The sequence below is a fragment of the Rhagoletis zephyria genome, unplaced genomic scaffold, assembly GCF_001687245.7.
Source record: "Rhagoletis zephyria isolate East Lansing unplaced genomic scaffold, Rhagoletis_zephyria_1.1 Rzeph_scaffold_00272, whole genome shotgun sequence".
Lineage (NCBI taxonomy): Eukaryota > Metazoa > Arthropoda > Insecta > Diptera > Tephritidae > Rhagoletis > Rhagoletis zephyria.
Genome location: NW_016157356.1, coordinates 129004 through 153330, shown reverse-complemented (window position 1 = coordinate 153330; position 24327 = coordinate 129004). Strand labels below are relative to the sequence as shown.

Below are 24327 nucleotides of genomic sequence, written 5' to 3'. Positions count from 1 at the left end.
CGGATTGTGTACGTGTAAGAAGCCGATTGTGTACATGTGAAAGACCGAATATAGTTCCCAGGAAAGTGTTTGGCGGGCACTGATCTAGATGCTCTAGGAATATTTCTGCATCAAAAAGAAAATTTTGAAAAAAATGTCGCTTACGTTATTTTGGCGGTTAGGGCTCGATATGTATGTACATATGTATAAGCACACTATTTAGTTTGCTCGATCTGTAAACAAAGCTTCTCAGCGGTGAAAAATATACTATTGTGAACCACGGTGGAGAGAATACCGAAGGTGGCGCCGATGGCAATACCGCTAATCGGCTCTCAGTGAATTTGACAGAATCAGCTGTTTTGCTGACATCACAGTCGAGATGACAGCAGTAGTGATGTGCTGAGTCAATACTTTTAAGTATCCAATACTCTCGATACTCGGTACCGAAACATTCAGGTTTCGAATAAAAGCGCACATAGGCCAAAAATATGGAAAAACGGTTCAGGGGAGACTCGCCTATCAAAACCCGAATGTAGGAGCCATTAGAGCTTTTAATACTGATCTAAATGAAAGATGTATATATGTCGGTTCGAGGCCATAATACAGAGAAACTCTTACTTGTTTGAAGCATTTTTGTTCCAGCTGAATCGGACGATATCATTTTTGTAGGCAGATTCTGATACCAGTTAGCGACAGATTCTGTAACCAATAAGAGACAATTTTCGAGTCGGTATGATATGAAATGACTAGGGTTAAAACTGATAAAAAAATATTTTTCTGTTGCAATAAGTTCAAGTGTTTTAGCCGATATCATATAAATTAGTAACGAAAGTTTTTTCTAAACTTGAAATGCATATAATGGCGAAGGTTTAATGTAAGGAATCAGTATCGGATACCGATAAAGAAGTATTGGGTACCGAAGCCTTTTTTTAAGTATTGGGTACCGACAATTGAGCACATCACTAGACAGCAGCTTTATTTGCCGCTCTCAGTTGTCAACTCTACGGTGACGTCACGCCAAAATTACTCTCACGAATTCTGCTGCAATCGGCGCAATTTTGTATTCTATCATTCTTGATTGTGAACAACCTAAACGAGCGAAATTCACAATAGCGCTATTCTTCATCGAATGAGCGCCATAATACCAAATGAAAATTCGTTCGATCAGCACTTTCGACCACAGTCGAAGATCGAATGCAACTCATAATAGGGGCCATAATGTTGCCATATACTGAGGCAACATTTTCATTGAGAAAAGAAAACGCTATTAATTTACAGGTAATCGCCATAGGGCCTTTTCCTCGGGCCCTACACATGTTAGTCCGACCCTGTATGAAGGTGTTTACGTACATAAAAATGTTTGTAAATATCTGTGTGCTGATGTGATCAATGCCCACTTTTTCGCGTTTTAACCATTCACGTTTTCATCTTTTTTGTTTTGATACTCAGTTTTGGTGTCAACAAACTTTGCATTATTGATCTTAAAAACCTCGTTGGTTGCGTACGAGTATGATACTACGTACATAAATATATATCTGTATATATACATACATATGTATTTTGATTCATACATTTTATTGTAATCAATTAAATTGAGTAAAGGAAACTCTTTTAGACAATCAAGTTTTTATATTAACGTATGAAACTGTGCATTTACAAAAGTATACATGCCAGTGATTGAAAATAATAATGGACACTATGCCATTTTCGGCCTTTCGGAAGCAGCCGGCACCTTATGCACAATCGATTGATTTTCGGCACTATTTTGGCATGACATTTTCTTACATTTTTCAGTTTATAAACCTTATTTATTTTTCATGAATAAGGCCATAAAACTTTACGCAAACTTCACGAAAATGCAGAATTTTTAGAAACTTTTTGGGTATGCAGTTTTGTCAACTTTGCGTGTATCTTACCACCGTTGGCTTTTAATTCAAACTTGCACATTATACTAAAGTTGAATAGGCTACAAAAAAGCATACCCAAAAGGTTTACAAACATTTTTTAATAAAATTTGAAATTCGTACATATATATATATATATGTATGTACATTTAACGATAAAATTACTTCTAACGTGAAAGTAAGTTTTGCAATGAAATAAAAATCAAATATTTTAAATTTCTATTGTTTTAATTTCAGGAAATAACTAGATATGCGACTGAAAAATAAATAATTTTAGTATGCCAAAAAACGTTGTTTAATGAGTCCGATACTAAGTAGTATAGATACTTTTTCCCTGATACTTTTAGAGTATCGATACCATGAGCTCGATGCCAGAATGAGTACTCAGTATTGATACCATAGTCTGAAATTTCGAACCTTAGCCGTAGCTAATTCCTGACTGCTGACGTTCTCTTGGTCGCTCGCGCTCTCTGGTCGACCGTCATTCAATACTAGGATTGCCAACTGTCGTTGACAGTACAATGTCCTATAATATTTCTTTTTTAATTGGCTTCTTTGCCTCGTTTCGGGGAATGCAAAGTAGAATGTCCTACAATATTTTATTTGTTTCGCTTCATTGCTTCATTTCAGGGAATGCAAAGTAGAATGTCCCAGAAATTTTTATTTTTTTATTTCGCTTCTTTGCTGCATTTCGGGGAATGCAAAGTAGAATGCTGCATCGTAGTCAGCTGAAAAATAGAATGATTATCCAAAAATTCTTTTTCTACCGTTACTTTCTGTGGAAATTTGTCTCGCATAAAAGTCATATTTTGCTTTGTTCAATTTGTAGCGAAGTTGAAGTCAGTCAATGAAGTGAAGTACAAGAGTGAGGAAGTACAATTTTAAGCTTAATTAAATATGCATGTATGTACCTACATTAGGATTGCCAGACGTACTGCTTTTGGGAGTACTCGTACTCCTTTTTATTAACCGACTTCCAAAAATGGAGGAGGAGGTTATCAGTTCGTCGGAATATTTTGTGTTTTTTTGTTTTATGTATGTTACCGCATAACTTTGGACCACGTCACCAAAGAGGTGGTCCCATACTAATCTGGTTAAGAACCGATCAGTGGATCATGAGATACATATATATATATATATTTTTTTTATATGAGAGTTGAAGTCGGTTTTTTTGCTAAAAATCCCTTGTACTCCCAAAAAAAATATATGGAAATGTACTCCTTTATCAGTTTTGTACTTCTTTAGTTCTCCTTTTTCCAGCTATTAATATTTTATCATATTCAGAGTGTAAAATAATAACTGTCGCGCAGTTTTTTTTTTGTTTTTAATAAAAAGGACCTTTATAGATTTTTCGAAAATTTTATTAATTCGTGTTTAAATTTTAACCTTCATTTGGGTTTACCAGCGGGTTTGGGAGAAACGCGCAAGCGGCACGCAAGTCTTTATCGGTTACTTTATTACATATCTTCTGTAAATATAGGCTAATTTCCCCCATTTGGGTCCTTTATACTCCGTCTTTGTCCAACATAAGGGCTCATACTCAGTAATCGAAAAGACTCCGAACCGGTGACTAGGGGGGCATTCATACGACCAACCCTATACAGTTTTTTTTCTTTATACAAAGTCTAAGAAAAAGTACACCTATAAAAGACGTGAGTGCCGCATGAACTTATCTGCCAAAGCTGGCAAATGCAAATAAGGATTGAAATTTTAAAACTAATTAATAAAATTAATGTAAAGTATTTACAAAGTTAACAAAAAAATACTTCTTTTCGCAACATCTATAAAGGACTCCTTTATTTTTCAAAAACCTGTGCGAAAGTTATTATCTTACGCCCTGTACTTTGCCATTCATACTGTGGCAAACACCACTTAGTACGCAAAGTTAAGTGTGATAGTGAAAAGGTGTAGGCATGGTCGTAGCAAGGTGCAGAGCGCTCGGGTATAAAAATCAGAAAAATATTAAATTAATTATAAGGCTTAAATTAAAAAAACTGACTATATAATCAGAAGGAGTTTGGAATTCTTTTGTAGAATTTAGTTGGGGAAAATTTCCTATGAGGGCGGTCATTGAAGAGGTGGTGAGCGAAGGGGGAGTGGGCGTAGCACCCCAGACCACCTAGGCCCCCTATGGGTCCCTAGGGACGCCTTAGAAAAATCTTCAAATATCACAATTGGGTGCCACGCCCACTCCCCCTTTGATCACCATCTCTTTAACGACCGCCCTTATTGGAAAGCCAGCCCATTTAGGTATTTATTTTTAACATTTATTGTTGCTTTGAAAAAGATTTATAAAATATCTTTGTTTATTTGTACCTAATTAATAGTAATTTGTAACAATAAATTGCACAAAATTGTACTGCTTTTTTTCTATCGAAAATATAAATGTACTCCTTTCTCCGTTTCAAAATCTGGCAACCCTAACCTACATACCGATTTTTAGGTAAGATCTAAATACCGAAATACTTACATATGTATGTACTAAAATTGATTTATAAAAATTTTAATTTATTTTAATCTTTTAAGACATTTTCTCAATTCAATTTAATATAAATAAGAATGTACTTATCTAGGCATTCCACATTGGTTTCTCTGTAAGGCATTCTTTGTTCGCTTCTCTAGACTCTGTTTATCCATGCGTTCTGCCTTCGTGCGAAGGTAATGCTGCGGGTAAGGGCTTACCGCCAATGACATGCCCATGTTAAAATAATGCCTTCTTGAAGCGAAAGGGTAAGCGATTCCCATCGCCTACCTCGATTCCAATTTCGTTTCTGTGGTAATCGTGTTTTTTGCTGGGTTGATAAATGATATAAACATACACCCCTATTCTGCAACTCTTTCGTATTCGGATTTTGCTACGAATCGTAGAAACAGTATGCTGCAATCTGAATCGTATTTTCGAATTTTCGAAATTCGTAACAATAGCATGCCTAAAAACGAAGGAGTAAGATTTTTGGGTAATTTTGTACGAAAACAATTCTGTGTCGGAGGCGAAATAAAAGATGTAAATCGATGTGTGTTTGCATGAATATTGGTGGTGTTCATTTAAACAGATAAATTTGTCTTTCGCATATACGTATATTTTTATCCACTGCTTTATATAAACGAGCAAGAAAGAATATTTGTTACCCCTTATCGAGAAACTTGGGTCCGGTTTAGTTAATGTACAACGATTTTCGGTTGTTGTGTCCAAACGCATAACCCGAATACAAAAACTTTAACATACACGTGTAATCAAAGGATTCACATTTTATTTAAATGTTTCAAATTTCCTACCACTAGCTTATTAATAAACTCGGTTTGCACTATGCACTTTTTTGTAAATTTCGACGTGGGTTCTGCGCAAAAATACTGTGGACGGTGTAGCCGGAGTGATATGCACAAGAAATGTTGTATACCTTTGACAAGCGGGAGCCCCTCTTTCCCGCAACACAGAAAGGATAATTCTACTTATTAAAGGTTATAATCCCTAAGCGCGGCCGAAGGCAGAAGCAAGCGCAACAGGTGGTGGACCTAACACAGTGCATGTTTTCAATGGCTTGGAAGAAGCTGTTATTGCATTAACTGGATTGAGAACCAGAGCTTCAGGCATAGGAGGAGTTCTGGCTTGTGGTTCAACAATTCAACCAGAAGCTGACATAGATGCGCCCATGGTAACTATGCCCGACAGCTCCGCATTTGAATCCATTGCCATAGCGCCCGCTTACTCTGCTGCTATAATTGCAAATACATCAGAATCCATAATTTTCTTCGAAATATGTAAAATTAATCAATTTTACAGTAAACAAGCACATGATGAGTGTTTTTTTTAATTCCTTTTCATTTTGTTTTCCTTCATTCAGCTATCTTCGAAAAACAACTGATAGCTGGCAATGCTGCATATGTTTCCGCAAGGGTTGCAGAATGTGGATTTTTCATTTTTCGTAGCGTAGCTACGAATTACGAATTACGAAAATTCGGGTTCTAGAATAAGGGGGATAGAAAGGCAAGCAGAAGAAGCTCTCATTCACATTCTGCATATACGCTTGCAGTTATGTAGGTATACAATCTTCGATTATTACCGCAGCTACCACAAAAATGCAGTTTCCAATATAGCAACTCAGTTGCCAGCTTGCAGTTGCCATCTGTAAAACTATTTCAGCCAGTGGCCACCCAACTGAAGTTCGGTTGCCATAAGCCTAAGTCTTGAGTCTATCTCTTCTTATTCTGGTACTTACAAATATCGGACCAAAGTTATAATACCATTTCATGCTCATGAAAGGTATAGTTTTCAGATTTCAAATTGGTGAAGTAGGTAACAAAATATACATTTAAACATTTTCTTAACTTCTTCCCAGCGTATCTATTAAAATGTCATTTTCAAAAACTTTCAGGCATTGCTATGCCATGTCATTCCATCTGAAACATATTGTTATAGCATGCCACTGCTTCTTATCTCAGCTGTTGTTTTCTGTTGTGTTTCTGCAGCATATTTTTTATACTGTTTAATCCTGCCTTGTATGAAAATGTATATAGCAGCGGTGGGCAAGGCCGAGGCCGAAAAGAGTCACATTTAAGTTCTAAACGCTACAAAGAGCCACAAAAAAAGAACAAGAAAAACAGAAATTTTATTTTTAAATAAAATTATTATTAGAAATGAAAAACATTAATTTTATTATTATTCTATTATACCTAAGATAGATATAAAAGAAAATTTGGCGAGATTTTCAAAATCTGGTTTTAGGTCAGTTAAAGCCGTTCGTAACAATTCTGTTAAATGTTGGATAGTCAATAGGTACGTTCGTTTAAAATCTCCAGTAAAAAATGTCCAACAGCGAAATTCGGGCGAAATATCATCTGTTCTCTCATAACAGAAAAATATCCAAAATAGTACGCGAACAGGTAACTTGCAGAAACTTACAAGTTAGACGAACAGCTGATAAAAATTTTGTTTACATTGAAAAATTTGAAAAAATTTAAGACGTAAGAAAACAAATCCCGAATTCTTATCCTGACACAGTTCACTGACTAAACGAATAATTACTTATTTCATACAAGTTTAATTAGTCGCATTTTACTGTTTCAACTTCCAAACCATCAAATTCAATTTAGGGATTTGCGTAAATTCCAACATGCTCTTCTTGATCAGCTGTTTTCTTGTTGGCAAATTGCTGTGGGCTAAAATATGTATTTATATGTATAATATATATGTATGTATGTAAAATATGTATGTATATGTGTAATATGTATGAAATATGTATTTTAAAAAAGTAAAAAGAGCAAAAATGTTCTAAGCAAGGAAAAAGTAAAACGAGCCGCTAAGCAAAGAGCAAGGCGAATTTATACAAGGTGGTGTTAACAGAACAAAAACAAAAATTACAACAACAAATTATACGTTCCTTGACAATCAGTACAAAGCCAAATTATAACAAACACATGATTTTGACAAAAGGTACAAATTCGCCATGAAATCAGCGGACCCGATAACACCACCTTGTATAGATTCGCCTTGGCAAAGAGGTAGAGGTTGGTATATAGATTTTTAATTAGATAATTGTTTAATAAATTTTACTATAGTAGGAGCTTGCAAAACAGGGGTCGACAAAAATGAAACTGTGACTGTATTGGTGAGAGCGCGATTAGATCACAGACAAGCGTTCGTCGCTTGAATTGAATGGAAGTATGTGTGTATGTTTGTTGGTTCCCTGCAGTAAATCGCGCTAGTTCAAGACTAGCGCAGAACTAGCCCTTTAAGAGGCGGTACTGGTTCTCGATCTATCCCAACGCAATGCTTTCAACTGTCTCTTTTTACATGGCGATGTCCTACGAAGTGGAAATTGCCCCCCTCTGCAGAACTTTTGAACTAGTTCTGCACTGGTTCCATTTTGTACACATCTGCGACAATAAGTTTTTTATTTAAAAAAATTCTGATTATTAGATTTTTTCGTTTTTTCTGTTCTTTTAGAGATTGCATTCTATTAAATTTTTATTTATTTTTTTAATTTTTTTTATATTAAATTTGATCACTTTCTCTTCAATTTTTAAGCGGCACTCATTAATTTAAATTTCTTGAATCTGAAAATCACAACTGCCTCCACCGNGGTATTTTAAACGAAATGTTGAACGTAATATTGATATATCTACGTGAATTACGTAATTTATGTGCTATTTAGCTGTATAAAAACTGCAAAATGACTCAAAATTAAAATAAGACTACTATGAGATTGATGTAAACATCCAATTTAAAAACAGTTTATGTTTTCATCAGTTAAATATGCTTCATATGCATATACATATAAACATATTGCGCAAAATCTTATACTTCTATTTCACACCAAAGCTACACTGTTTCCATGTAAATTTGCAAAGAAGCAACACTGTGCCACTGCTAAGGGAGCGGTGCGAGAGAGACAACTGTCAGTTTATCGAACCTTGTATTATTGAATCATGCACTAGATCAGAGATGGTTCTGAAATGTGTAGGGCGGAACTAGCGCTTTAAGAGACTGTCTCTAAATTTTACTGCAGGGTTAATACGCAAGCAGTTTATATAAATATTATAAGCTGCCACATATTGACAAATTTTACCTTTTTAAGTTAATTTAATTTAATTTGATTTGTACTTTTTATACTTTTCGCACATCTTTATTTTACGAAATATATGTTCAGTATGCATGGACAGAGTACAGCCAACTCCGATGTTGCTTCGTTGCTTGCTCAGCGACGACTAAACGAAAGAGCGTAACAAATGCGTGTGATGAGATCTACAACAATTGTTGTATGGCGTGCGGACCATTGTTGCGAAATTCGGAAAATATCTTCCCTTATATACAACGTAAATAATAATAGCCGTGCTTTATTTGTCCAGAAATTTAAGCTGTTAGCTTATTTTGTATGGAGGACTTGCCCAAAATAATTATATCGGCTTATGAAAAGTTATCTTGGCTTGTATATTGAACAAGAGGCATTGCCATTCAGCATCAGAAATTTTCTCCTTCAGCCAATCAGAAAGAGGCAAAAACTTACTTTGACACTATTTGCAGTCAAACAACTGTCAAAACTAGGCTAACATAGGAAATAAGCTAATTTCGTTTTATTTGACCAAGATTTAGCTATTTGCTTGGGATGGTTGAATACAACATGCCTAATGCTGAATATCTCGCATGTGTTCCTTTTGTTGGCATGCATAAATTTGATGCATGATTTGTTTAGAATTTATTCGGCAATGTCTTCATATATCACTTTCAAACATGCATAAGCGACATGATATAAACTGGCTTTTGCATGATGTGTTACATGTCGGTATGTTTTGTAGTTCAGGCCTTTAGTATCTATATATAATTGCTCAGTCATACGAATTAGTTAGGCCGATCTGTAGCAACCACAGAATTAATCTATATATTAAACTAAAGTGCAAGCTGCAGTTGCAGTTGACCGTGCTTCTCAAAAAAGTAAAAAGCGGCAGAAAAGTCGATAGTGAGTAATATAATCTATTGAAAAATATTAACCATATTTCTGGGGAATTGAGATTCGGAAAAGTTATTAGGTATTATTCATAGTTTTCAAATATATTTCACGAAAGCAAAAATTAAAAATATCTGAGATCCCTTTCCTTTTTAAACACCTAGGATATTACTGACCATTGAAAAGGACCCTGAATGACTGCAAACCTTAAAGCATTACACATTTTTGTATGTGATTTTTAAAATAAACGATCCAAAATTAGCCGGTATACATATTTAAAATATTTTAGAACCAGTGGTTGAATTTTTGTACTGAAAGCGTTAACCCTAAAAGTATAATCTACGTCTGCGAGGCGTATACGGAATGGGTCATTTTCTTAATTTTAACACAAAATTTACTTTTTATTTTTTTGTTTTGAATAAATGTGCTTATAATCTTATTAATAAAACTTTGTTTTATTATTAGTCAAACTCACAACTTCAATATTCTTTAAAAAAAAAATAAGACAGGACTAAGTATATTTTAGCTCACCGGTTATCTTTTAAGTACATAAGCCTCTACGGTAAAGCCTTAACACGTTACTCCCAAATAGATTAGGCTTCTAGGGTTAAGAAAGCTTTAGATCGAAAGTGTGATATTAAATGCTTTTCACCATAAACGGCCCCAATTTTAAATGATTATTGCGTTTCAGATTAAGACTAATACCAGATATTGTGAAAGGTTGGACTATACCTTAAAGATGACGGTTTTCTCATGGCCCACTGCACGAAGCTTAGAGTAGAGTAATGTCTTTTAATAACTTAAAAATTATCCTGGGTTATCAGGTGTCTAGTAATACAAGATTAATTGTTGTCTTTCACGAGGCTCTTTAAATAAATTTTGAGCTAAGTACTCACCTGTATTTCGGGGGTTACTACTAGTTTTAATAAATTGTTAGTTTAATTTCCTATAAAATTTACCTTTAGGTTTCTGCAGTTTAGGAATACATCGAAAATTTGTTTTAGAGAATCAATGTGAAATAATGGCAGAAACGATTAGCCGGTTTGCTGAGCAACCGAGACGTCTGCTTTTTAAATAATTTTTGTAAAACAAATCGGCAAGTGCATATCGTCCCCCGCAGGCCAGAAACATGAATCTGTAAAGATGAAAATTTTGGGATTTTTTTATATGTTGGAATAAGTTGGCTATAAAGACGGTTGGGCATTTAATCTGCAAATACTTTAGTAATAAAATATACTGATGCCTTGTATTTTTGGAATTCAGGGTTAATGATTGAACGACGATTTTCGTTCATACGTATTCTTTTTTTCGGGTATGCATTTTTATAGTACATTTAATTTTAGTAGAATAAAGAGGAAGTAGGAAACGGCTCGAAATCGCGTTAATTTTTGAGAACTTTTTTCGTTAAAGGTGTTGCACTTTTTCTTCTACATATATAAAGTATACTCAAATTTTTTTAGCATACAATTACAATATGTATAAAGAAAATGCAAAAAATAAAATTAAAAAATTAAAAATCAACGCGAATTTCTAGCCACTTTAAACATGTACTCTATTATATTACAATTGAATGGACCATAAAATGCATATACGAAAGTTTTCTAAAAATTCTTACAACAAAGTTTTAAATTTTAATGAACATTTTTTGTACAAAGTTTTAAACTTTGATTTTTATCATTTTGGTAGTTAAATTGACTATATTTTTTATAAAAAAGCTAAAATGGCACAAAAAGTTATTAAATTGTCAAAATTTATCAATATATCGCGCTACTATTTTCATGAAAAGTGTTGTACATATATATTATATGTATGTATGTGTGTACACTTTGTTACGTTTTGTTGTGTACAGTGAAATACTTCTAAATATTGTTGCATTCTGTAATAAAATACATTTATTAAAATATAGAGTATGCATAAATTAAAGGGTATATAAAAAGGATCTTTCTATTGAGCGTACTCTCCATAAAAGAAAGAATGCATATATGAGGGGTTTCCGTGGACTTCTGTGTTTCTAATATGCAATAGGTATTGAATATATGTATATATATATATTATAAAGAAAATGGTACCTGTCGACGATTTTTAATTTATTGGCACATTGTCCTGGATTTATGCACATTTTTTCGGAAAAATTTGGCAGAATTTTAAGTTTTGATTTTCCATCACTGATACATGCATGTGTAAGGAATATGTTAAAACGATACATGTGCAAGTATGTATTTCAAAAAGTAAAAAGAGCCAAAATATTCTAAGCAAAGAGCCGCATTTGGCTCAAATAGCCGCAATTGCCCACTGTTGGCATAGAAAATCACGATGTTATTAACATTACCACGCCATCCTGTCAGCAACAGACAAACGCCACACTAATTCAGATTATAACTTTATTTTAAATGCCAAAAGCCAAAATCAGTAGTAAAAAAATTGCACAGAATGGAAAAGCTCACGCAGTGTGTCTTATTCTAGGTTTACATATAACTAGGTTATCATCATTTCAGAGCTTAAACAAATAATCTCTTATTTAAAAAATATTAGCCGTACAAACTTCCTCCATCGTGAATCTGTAAAATAATCTTAGAAGAAGCCGCCAACTAGTTTTATCGATTATTTTTGCGAAAAATAGCAGAAATGCTAAAAATCTTTAGAAATAAATTATAATTTTATAAAAAAATGTCAAAGTAAATTATAATTGTTACTGGCATCATAAACCTATTTATTAATATCACACAGGCTTTTGAAATTGAGCGTTCCTTGACATTTCAGCTGCGTTTCGTAGTACATCAAAATCCAAGGCCAGGGCAAGACAGCATATTTTTAATGTAACTATTATACAATACAAACTAGCTGGCCACGGATGGGCGAGGCTCGCCACGCGCTAAATGTGTGCATAGTTACGAATTTGGAGAAAGAAATCATATGTCATCATGTACTTCGTTTATTACATACTTAAAAAATCTTGTTTAAATCGGTTCAGTAGCATGGTCAAAATATCTCGCCTTTCCTTTATACTATATATATAAGATAATAATTTTAAATAGGTGGCAACCCTACTCAAAAAAATTAAAGTTTTTGTACATGCGAAAGCCATGCACTTTCATTTCTTATCTCATTTTGTTATCCATCGAACTTTAGTATAAACTTTATGTACGCAGGTATTAAACAAGTAATTTATAGCAAAGAAAAAACGACTTAAAAAATATATATATTTATATACATTTTAAAATCCAATGATCGGATCTAAACCACGAGACACTACCTCTGAGACACTACCTTTCCGATGCAAAAAGAATTATCGAAATCGGTTGACGCGGTCCAAAGTTATGCGGTAACATACATAAAAAAAAAATATTCGGACGAACTGATAACCTCCTCCTTTTTTGGAAGTCGGTTAAAAAACTCTTAACTTCCACAGTTTTGGTGTTTCCATTCTCAAACTTTTACAGCTTACTCCATAAAGTTTGACAACTATTCAGGTTGAAAAAATAACAATCAAACAATGAAGTTAATAAAAAAAAAATAAAAAATGCGATTTTTTAATGCAAATTTTATTTTATTTTTTAATCTATCTCACACTCTCGTGGAAAGCCAAGGTAATTACGCACATTTTGATACCTTAACTGATTTTCTCCGACAAATAGTTTATTAACTGCAAACAATTAAAAAAAGATACTTCTCCGTGAGTTCAAAATTTTGGGATTTTTTTCGAGATTTTCGAATATCATGGCGAAATAAAAAAATAGGTGTCTTCTTTTTTCGATAATGAATCTAAAAAAATATATTTCACCCCAAAAAAAAATATTGAGGTGTAAATATTGTATGGAATGACCCATATGTAATACTTATATATTGACTAGCAGTGTCGGGTGCAACAAATCAAGTCGGGGTAAACAAATCAAAATATAAAACAGTAGTACAAATATGCAGTTCAGCGTAAAATAAAGGAGGCAAATTATTTTCTTCCTGTTTAAAATAAGGCATCCTTATGAACCAAACTTCTAGCTTTATCGTGCTTCAACTACTATATATTTGTCATCATTTTCTGTACTACAAATCTTGTTTCATTATTAATAGACAGAGTTTTTAAATTAAAATCAGTCTACTACGGTACATTCCGTTTATCTGCCTATTCGCTTAGCTGTTTTAGTATAGCTGCATCTTTCCGGTAGAATGCTTATTCCGGAAGGAGATTTATTGATTATGAATGAACATTTTTCATTTAACAGCATCGCGGGATCAAAAAAACCGATTTAATCTTTCCGTTTCGAAATGGTCTAAAGACTGTAAGACACTGTTTTATATATCCGAGCGATATTCGTAATTAATGAATACATATGTATCCCCCTTTTACAAACTCATGTATATATATTTTACTCTAAACAACTCCTATATATATATATAAGTACGTCTGCATGCCAAATTCCAAGCTCATGTTAAATAGGGTTCCCAATTTAAAGCTCATTAAAAATTCCACGCCTATGCTCCACGTTCTCTTTTAAAAACCATACTATAAGCACCTACCATGGATATGTATTCATACCAAAGTTAATATTCTTGTCAATTATGGTTCCGAAGTTGTATCTGATGCAAAATTTCACGCCTGTGGGATGTGCCACGCCCCCTTTCAAAATCTTATCTATATATACCTTACTATGAGCACCTACCGTAGATACGTTCGCATACTAAATTTGAATTTCATGTGACACATGGTTCCGAAGTTATAACTGATAACAATGTCCACGACTATGGGATGTGCCACGCCGCCTTTTATAAAATCATTTATATAAACCTGACTATAAGCCCCTGCTGTAGATATGTCGGCTCTCGAAATTTCAAGTTGATGTGACTTATAGTTCCGAAGTTATGGTTGGTAAAATATTCCACGCCTATGGTATGTGCCGCGCCCCCTTTTATAAACTCATTTATATATACCTTACTATAAGCACCTACCATAGATACGTCTGCATGCCAAATTTCAATATCATGTGACTTATTTTTTTGAAGTTATAGCTGATAAAATTACCACGCCTATGGGATGTGCCACGCCCCTTTTTACAAACTCATGTATATATAGCCTACTATAAGCACCTACCGTAAATATGTCTCATGTGACTTATGGTTTTCAAGATAAAGCTGATAAAATTTCCACATCTATGGGATATGCCACTCCTCCTTTTACAAACCCGTTTATATATACCTTGCTATAAGCACCTACCATAGATACGTCTGCATGCCAAATTTCAATTTCATGTGACTTATGGTTTTGAAGTTATAGCTGATAAAATTTCCACGCCTATGGGATGTGCCACGCCCCCTTTTACAAAACCATTTATGTATACCTTATGTATTGCTTACCAAATTTCAACTGCATGTGACTTATGGTTCCGAAGTTATAGCTGTTAAAAAATTTCACGCCTATGGGATGTGCCACGCCCCTTTTTACAAAACAATTTATGTATACCTTACTATAAGCACCTACTAGAGATATGTCTGCTTACCAAATTTCAACTTCATGTGACTTATGGTTTCGAAGTTATAGCTGTTATACAATTTCACGCCTATGGGAGGTGCCACGCCCCCTTGTCGAATCCCAATTTTTTTCTTCCTAATATAAGCCGAGGTATCATGGCAATACTCTGTCAAAAGTTCATTCGATTCTGTCCATCCGTTTAGGCTGCAACCTGGCACATACATATATACATATTTACATACATAGTCATTATCCCAGTGTATAAGAATTTTAGGAATATCCCGACCCCAGTGCCACCTATCGTGTACATTTTTAGTCCCAATATTCCTTTTCAATTGGCTAACAAATGTTTTAAATATGAGCCAAATCGGCAAGTAAATACAATTTTTATGAATATCCCGACCCCAGCGCCACCATAAACCGAAACCGAAATATTTCCCTTCAAGGTGCTGACATATGTTCCAAATATGAACGAAATCGGTCCAGCCGTTTAGTAGTTTAGTGACATTTAATGTACAGAAAACTCTATGAAATTGTGAAATCGTGACGTCTCAGCATTCTTCATTTTTCGGCAACAACAACAAAAAGTTTCAAATTTTTTTTAATCAAAAAACCTTCCACACAGAAGGGCCAAAAAAGTACTTTTTACAGAATTTAAATCGGTTCAGCCGTTTGGTCAGGCATCGCCGTCATACGGAAAACATTTCATTTTTATATATATAGAAGAATAAGATAGTAATGTATCTTCACATTAGTGGGATTCATGAAACGTACCAAAGTTGATGCAAATGTCGCATTTGTCGCAAAATTTGCAACCTTGCGACTCAGCTGATTACTTTTGTATGGAAACTTTCTTGCGACATTACCATAATATTTGAGCCATTAGCGCACACAATAGGGGTGGGTTTTGGGGTTCAAACCCCCCCTAAAGCTAATAACCTGAAATACAAACTGTATCCTAAAGCCAGCTCTCAAGAAAAATCACAAGAAATATTTTTTATTATAAAGCACTTTGCTTTTGTTGTAAATTTTCTTAAAGAAATAAATATACGAGCATTTTTTTCTTGACAGATGCAAATTGATTTAAGAAATTTTGATAGAAGAAAATTCCTATTCCATTTCTTGTGCGCCATTTTATATGAATTTTTCGTTTTTTTTTTTGAGAGCTCTTAAAAGTGTAACTGCGAATGAAACCTAAAAATATGCAATGCATACTCACTTACTGAGCCTCAAAGAGTTTACAACTGATATGTCCTTAACAAGGATTCGAAGATTTAATTTGCCCACTTCGAATTCGTTCCACCAAAATTGCCTACATAACAAAAATTCAAGTTCATTTAATTTTCTCGGTATTCGAAATATTAAAAAAATTAGGCAATCGTAAAAAATCACCATCTCATTCGAAAACCAGAAACCAGATTTCGAGGAAAATGAACATTAAAACTATTTTTTTTAATTTGTTTATTACTTTTGCAAGTTGAGCGCATCTTGTGTTTATAGAACTTTATATTAAACAAGTAATTTTAAATTACGGGAAGACCCTTGAGGTACCATCTTTCCGATAAAAAAAAAGAATTATTGAAATCGGTTCACGTGGTCCAAAGTTATGCGTTAGCATACTATTCCGACGAATTGATAACCTACCCCTTTTTCGAAGTCGGTTACAAATGTTTGAGTTTTTTGCTAATTTTATGTAAATAAATTCAATTTATGAAACTTCAAAAAGTTTATTTATTTATTACATACTGTACTTGCATAAATGTACTTTAATGATCATTTTATCTGAAGTGAATTTTCAGAAGTATAAACCCCTCCCAAAATATATTCCTGGGTGCGCCCCTGATTTGAGCTATCCAAGTCGAGAAACACCTGTTTTTTTTATTTTCTTCAAATACTTCAAGAAAAAGTATATCAGTTAAAACTATGTTCACATATCAATATTATCTCAATCAAAGCTCGTTTTTTAATCACCCCGTTTACACAGGCAAATCTCAGATTATTAGCCGTCAAGTTTGTTGTGCTTGTTATTCTCACATCTCAAGGAAAATTTATGTTTCTTCTCTGTGCCACCGTGATCACGGTTTTCTGCTATAATAAGCAATATAAATATCTCTTTCGCAAAAACAATCGATAAAACTAGGATGGACACCGAAAAGTTATCGGTTAAATCTGAGATTATTTTATAATTACAGATTAACAAGGGACGAATTTTATATGGCTAATCTCTTGTTATAATTACAGATTAGGGTGTTAAGCTCGAAAATGAGGATAATCTACTTATATGTGAACCTAGTATTAGGCTGCTTCGAAATATAATTGTAAAAACTTTTCTTCTTCTCTTACGCGCGGCATTTTTCTTTATTTTACATTTGTAATCCTGAGTTGCGATAGGTCGTTCATACAACTTCGTTTGTAACATTGCCATTTCACCAAAAATGCCACTTTGCGACATTTTATGAATCGCACTAATGTGTTTTTATCCCGCAATCATCGTATGGCCTATTTAAGTAGAGATGGTTGATTAACTTCCATTATTCATTTTCAGATCATACATTTAATCTGCACTTAAATGACCAATATTGGCTATTTAAATATGAGATATGGGTATTTCCATACGTCGCATACGTGACAATCGTTCATTTCAATGTGATACAAACAGGGAATACCTTTTGTTTTCTTTAACTTTTTTGGGCCATTGTATAGCGCATAATTAGCTCTATATTTAACCGAAATATGAAAACAATCGAACTGCTTGGTCCTGAAATGTAAGCATTTAAAGAGAGTGTCGTTACGTGGCAAAAAATTGAAGTCGATTTTTTCTTTTCTTACAAAACTGCAAAAATCTGCGGACTGTGGATGGCTATTTTCATGAAACTTATTTTAATATGATTTGGAGCAATTCTAGTTGTTTTTAGAGTTTTTTGAATTAATGCAACTTGTTTCAATTTTCTTTTACAACCCCAAGTGAGAAACGTCACGTGACGTAGCGTCACGTGACATAAATTTCCATCGTTATATTTTTGTTAATATTGCTTTTAAATGAATTTTTAACGCAAATAAAACTTGTATTTTATGTAGAATATACTTTATATTTTGACTTCAGCGCCAATTCAGGGTGAATTTGTTGGGAATCTATGACTTATTATGTTTCAACTACATACGCCAAATCGGACCATACGGTTTTTCGAAATATCTCAACCTTGGCGCCACCTAGGAAGACCATTTTACGCAAACATGATTCTACTTACATAGCCAGTATATATTTTAAAAAGCAGACAAATTGGCCCGTAAATACGTTAGATATAAGACTTTTATTTTTTTTGTCGTGGTGGACCTTCCGATGGAAACACCCATATGCAACCCTGTATTTGTACCAAACAACCAAGATTGATTGATAGGTTATTTAATCAATCACACCAAATCCCACCGAAAAACAATCTGCTTTTCAGCACAAAATGTAAACAAACAAGGAAATGCAACAACAATTTCAAGGAACAAGCAGCAGTGCTGCCAATTGTTTGGCATATTTAGACAAAGTAGATCTGAAACCCAACGAAAGTTAACTGGCATTTAGACAACAATCCACAATTAAACTTAAGTGCCATTTAAATATTCATTTGAAATTGGCACTAAGTGTGTACTATAAATGTATATAGGCAATTCTCAATTAGTTCGAACTCTCGCATGACTCAACAATTTTTATTCCGGTACTAAAAAATAAAAGTGTGACTCTTCTATTATATTTTTTCTTTTACGTTGCACAATTTGGTGCGCTGATTGCTCATGTTTGAGTTTATAATGAACTGGTAGTATTTGGAGAGTAGAATCGAATGCAGCCAGTTAGAAGTATGTGCTTGCAAAAGAAAAGAAGTTATGAAGAGTCAAAGTTGCGTGGCTCATTTTTTTTAATCTGACACTCGCGGCTTTTATAGTATACTGTAGCTGGTGCGTACCTAAAACTGTTATCAGACAACTTTTATAGTGTTCTGTAGCATAAAAGGAATCAATCTAGGCGTGGCTGGCTTATGTGCTCGCATTAGAAGATAATTAAAAACAACTTCTTTAAAAGGTGCACAGAAGTGAAAATACATATTTTTTATTAGCTCATCGTCTGCAATTGGAAAATTTAGCCAAATACGTGTGTGCTCTATTGTATAATATACTATTGAACTATGACAATTGTGTTCGACAATTTTTTTTATATGAAATAAAATGCGAAGCACCGTCAACAAAAAAAAAATGCAGCGGTAAGTCCTAGATACTTAAAATTTGCACTTTGGTACACTAAGATTTGATGGGCTACAAAATTTAATATCAAAATTTTATCTAAAGATGCTGATAAAAAAGTTAGAAATTTTGGTCAAACTTTGCAGAATTAGATTTATATCGTGTTTGTTAAGTACTCAGCTATTCTTTCATAAAAATAAACATTAAGTAAACTAAAAGAAAAAAAAAATAGCCAAAACATACTAAAATATCGCGTCCCAGGTTTTATTTGGTACACTGTTTGTGTATATCGGTAACTGATTTATCAATTTGTACCAAAATCAGTACGATTATTGACCTTAGCATAAAAAAGCTATATGTTGAAAATTTCCGAAATCGGATTAAAATTACGTCCCCTTTCCACTTCCAAAAAAAATACGTGTAACAAACATTAAAAACGTATGGTGCGTTGCTTTAAAACGTTGCATCATGTTGGATTTTGTATTCTAGCAGCTGAAGAAACGTATACTAAAAATTTCAGACATGTTTAGACATATATATGAACTATGTACCAAGGCATATTAAATAAGGTAGAACTGAGTTTGACATTTCTCTCTTTTGAACACCGACTATAATATCAAATGATGAATAACTTTTAACCCTTTTCAAGTTGGCATTTTCTATTTTTCAATAAAAATTTAATTACGTGCTGTGAGATAGTTTTGAATTGTGTGAATTTTTTTGTTTTTCGACAACATCCATTTATAGATGCATATACAAAAATGAAAAGGAGGAGGAACTACGAGCGTTGCATTGTGTGTGACAAGAGCCAAGACGTTAAAGTGGTGCGATACTTTAAAGCGCCTAGATGCAAAGATAGAACACTTCGTTGGGAGAACAGCTGCGGTGTTCAATTGGAAGATTCTTTCCGTGTCTGTGAAAATCATGTATTACTTGCGCATTGCAGGCAAATATTTGTAAGCGCCAAATTCCGAAACAAATTTTCGCTTTTAAAATTAGAATTTAATTTTGTAGAATTTTGACGGTTACTCCATCGTTTTTGACTTTTTATTGGTTTCAAACGTCATTCTGGGTACATTGGCTGCTTGGGTTTGTTGTTCTAACATTATACAGGGTGTCCCAGAACTCATCGTCAAGCCGAAACGGGGTGACAGGATTGATTGTAACCATCATGAGAAAAATCAGAAAAAAATCTATCCCATGCAGTTTGAAAATTATGGGCATTTAAGAAAAACCTAGAAATTTGGTCAAACTGTAACCATTTTTTGGTTATTGTGGTTAATTTTTATTATTTTTGTTCATTTAAACTTTGGAACCTTAACCCTAAATAACATTTCTAGGACCTAAGTCAAAAATAATGACACAATTGCCCCAAGTTTTCTAGAATTAAGACTATTTGTTAAACTATGAATTTAAAATTTCTGAGTCGAGATGGGCACGGGCCTAAATTTTCAGGCCCGACCCGGCACGAGTGCAAAATCAACTTTCAAAAACACGCACAAGCACGCACGTTAAGAATTTTAGTGGGGCCCGGCCCGGCACGACGGGACACGCCCCAGCCCGGAAATAAAGAGCCAACTTTTATTGTATGTATACATATGTACATATTTTTACTTTTGTGTTTATGTCCATATGTATATTTACCTAAGGGAATCAATATTTTACATCAAAGATTTTTATAATATATTTTCTGGGAAGTAGAAAAAGTGGAAGGTATTTTATGTACAGATATGTATGTAAACAAAACTACTAAATATCATATATTTTCTATCGGTTTCCAAAAATTTTTTTTTTTGCTTTTCTCTTATCAAAAGAGTTTTAAATATGTACTATTTTTTTTTTTTGTATAAAAACAAAAGCTCATCTAAATTTTTATCATCAAAACATCAAAATTTTTTTTTCAGTAAAATTTAATATGCATCTATACGACATTAGTGATCGGTCCAAGATATAAGTATTGTTGTATTTATCAAAAACCAAAATAAATAACGCACTAATAACGATTTTAAACTTTTATAGAACCAATTGAATTTTCAATTTAATTCAATCAAGATATATATTTTATTTAAAACAATGCATTTATACACATATGTATGTACATACATATAAATCAAATATATATCTTGATTGAATTAAATTGAAAATTCAATTGGTTCTATAAAAGTTTAAAATCGTTATTAGTGCGTTATTTATTTTGGTTGAAGTGTATATATACTGCTGCAAATAATTATAAACTCAAAGTGATTTTAAATGCAATGCAAAAAATTTAAAACTAATTGCTGGATTTACATAGTCTCATAAAATTATAAGTCCGAAAGAAAAAACTTAAAAAATTACATAGTATGTTATACCGTTAATACGCTGCTAAACTAAACTGCTAAATTATAAAAGAAACTTTTTTTTCATAAGAGTTTACAGAATTTAAATGATTTAGCAGAATTCTAGCGATTTTTTTTATTAATTTGGCGGGACGGCAGAAACAGAAATGGCAACACTGGTGGTGAGTACCGACTTGCTTGCGCGCATGTTAGCTGTTTTGTAGTTCACTTTTGCATTGTCAGCGTTCAGTTAGGGATGCAAATTTTCAGAGCCAACATCGATACATCGATATTTCGATGTACTGAAGAAATGTATGGATCGCGTTTTGAAAGTGCTACACGTTCAATATTTATTGACGGTATTGCGATCCGCGATCCAGATTTCAAAATTTTTATAAATTTTGCGATATGGATCACGATCCATCAATACTGCATACTACACCGTCAATAAATATCGCGATACTTGGATCACGTCAATAAATACTGACCGTGTGACAGAGCCCAAAGAATATAACATAAAGATGTGAACGCAATGGCAATTTTGAACCGAAACTAAAGTCGATGTTTAAAACATCGTTAGAATTGACATCGATATATCGCCAATTTTACGATGTTGAGTAATTTTCAAATATCGATGGTAAACATCGGTTTTTTAGCCGATGTTATCGATGTTTCAGAAACATCGATGCATCGTTTGCATCCCTACGTTCAGTTGGTCGCAAATTTTCGAAGGGAGGGATTGTTCTTGCGCAGATAATTTTTGNTACTTGTTATATGACGGTTTTCTACCGACTGAGCCTAGTGGCAGCGCTCGGCTCTCTTATTTACGAACACATTCGCAAGCAAGATCGTTAACACGTTATTGTTCGCCAGTATGAATTAGCACATACTATTTTTTACATATGTATAATCATTTTAAACTTTATTGATTTATTAATAAAAAAATTAAATTGGTCGGCATTTCATGATGTTGAATTATTTTTAGTAAATAGACTACAAATATAGTTAGAAATTGTTCCTCTATAAACAAAGAGGTGAATGTAATAGCCTTTGACAATATACATTGCATAAAATGGGTTAATACACGTACACGGCTATTGCTCACCCTTTCGGTTTTAAATTTTTACCCCGCATCAAGCCCCTGCTTGCCCGCGCTGCTGTGCGCGAGCTGTTCTGCCGCCCATCCCTACCCTAAGCGATAGTTTAATTATATTGAAAACTTTTTTGTTGATAACAAATGTGTCACACTTACAGTTTGAAATTTTCACAATGCCCAAATAACTTTAGCCCAATATAGTGATGATAATACAGTATTTACATATATTTTTTCTTTTTACAAAATTTATAGAGCATTTGTGCGGTACTTTACATGGCTATAAGCGTTTATCTCACTGGTAATAATACAGACGAGAGCTTTCGCATATATTACTTCGTTCTGCTCGCAGTTTTGGCCACGTTAAGTGCACAAGCCTGGGGTTTCTTCGTAGGTGCAACGCTGCCAACCAAGGTGAGTTCAATTTTTTTAATTACGATTTTGAAATTATTCTGAAACTGATCTCATTCATTCATAGTTGGCCGTCTTTTTGGGTCCTATTTTGGCGGTTCTCTTCTCGGTGTTTGGCTTCTGCACGCGTTACATCGACATTACACCGATCTTCCGCTGGATGTGGCATATTAGCTACTTCCGTGCCGGTTTCCATGGAGCACTTAATGCCATTTATGGTTTAGAACGCCCATTCTTACCTTGTCCAGAGACTACGATGTATTGCCATTTTCGCAGTCCGAAAGTGTTTCTCAATTACATGATGATCTCGGATGTCAATATGGCCGACTGTGTTACACTGATGGTTGTCGTGATTGCTGTTATGCATGTACTCACACTTATTACGCTCTGGCATAAGTTGAACAAGCGTTAATTAACCAAATATATGTACATAAGCGTACATATACACACATTTGCAGGTACATTAAAAGTTACACAAATTTAGTTACAAATACGAGCCAAATACGTACATATGTAGGAAAGGAAAATATTTTGCAAATAGAAATGCATCTATACGGTTTATGGTTTTTAATTATTTGAACTCATGGTCTAAGAATGAATTCAATCGCAAAGTTTTGACTCATTACTTCACAAAAAAACAAAAAACACGCATTAACATACATATATTGTACATTTATACGTATAAATAGTAATTATGATAACTTAGTAAGTAAAATAGTATTAAAAACATAAACTCTTACAAAATTCGTCGTTAGAAAAAATTTAATTTATCAATATAGCTAAAACTTGTAGTTTAGTTTAGTAATTTTGCACTTGCCAATTTTATTCAATGAAAAACTTACCAAAAATCTCTAATAAGAGTTATTTTACTTTAATTGGAAAGCTAATAATTTGTATATTTTCTAAACTTTTTATTACATATTTAGTATGTGTCAAAATTTAAGATGTAAACTTTTTATATAAAATCTGAAATGTTATTTGACATTCCTACTGTACAAAAATTAATCAGAGAAATGTGATCAATAAGTAAATATTTAGTTTAATTGTAAGGTTAATATTATTTGTGAACCCTAACAAAACCATTTTCAATGATTTGCATTTGTCAAATGTGTACATTTTACTTAATTTACATATGTAAATAACAAATAAATAAAGATTGGTAAAAAGTATAAAGGTTTAATCCACTTTATTGAAGTTCAAAAAAAGGGATCTATGATTTATGAATGTAAATACTTNTCCGAAGAAATTCGGGCTATTCCGGCCGAAATGCTCGAAAAAGTTGCCCAAAATTGGACTTTCCGAATGGACCACCTAAGACGCAGCCGCGGTCAACATTTAAATGAAATTATCTTCAAAAAGTAAATGTCATGGACCAATCTAACGTTTCAAATAAAGAACCGATGAGATTTTGCAAATTTTATGCGTTTTTTTTAAAAAAAAAGGTATCAAGCTCTTAAAAAATCACCCGTTATATATGAGCCGTTCATTT

General features: G+C 33.4%; 1 protein-coding gene across 2 annotated transcripts in view; it reads left to right on the top strand.

Annotated features, from left to right (window-relative positions):
- The window catches only part of LOC108358593 (ATP-binding cassette sub-family G member 4), a 199732-nt gene extending 175728 nt beyond the window's left edge, over positions 1–24004 (top strand). For both annotated transcript variants that reach the window (XM_017610015.1, XM_017610014.1), the window contains 2 exons: positions 22683–22841; positions 22906–24004. In XM_017610015.1, the coding sequence (XP_017465504.1) occupies positions 22683–22841; positions 22906–23250 (504 nt within the window). In that variant the 3' untranslated portion in view covers positions 23251–24004. The remainder of the gene's footprint in view (positions 1–22682; positions 22842–22905) is intronic.
- Positions 24005–24327: the final 323 nt, after the last annotated feature.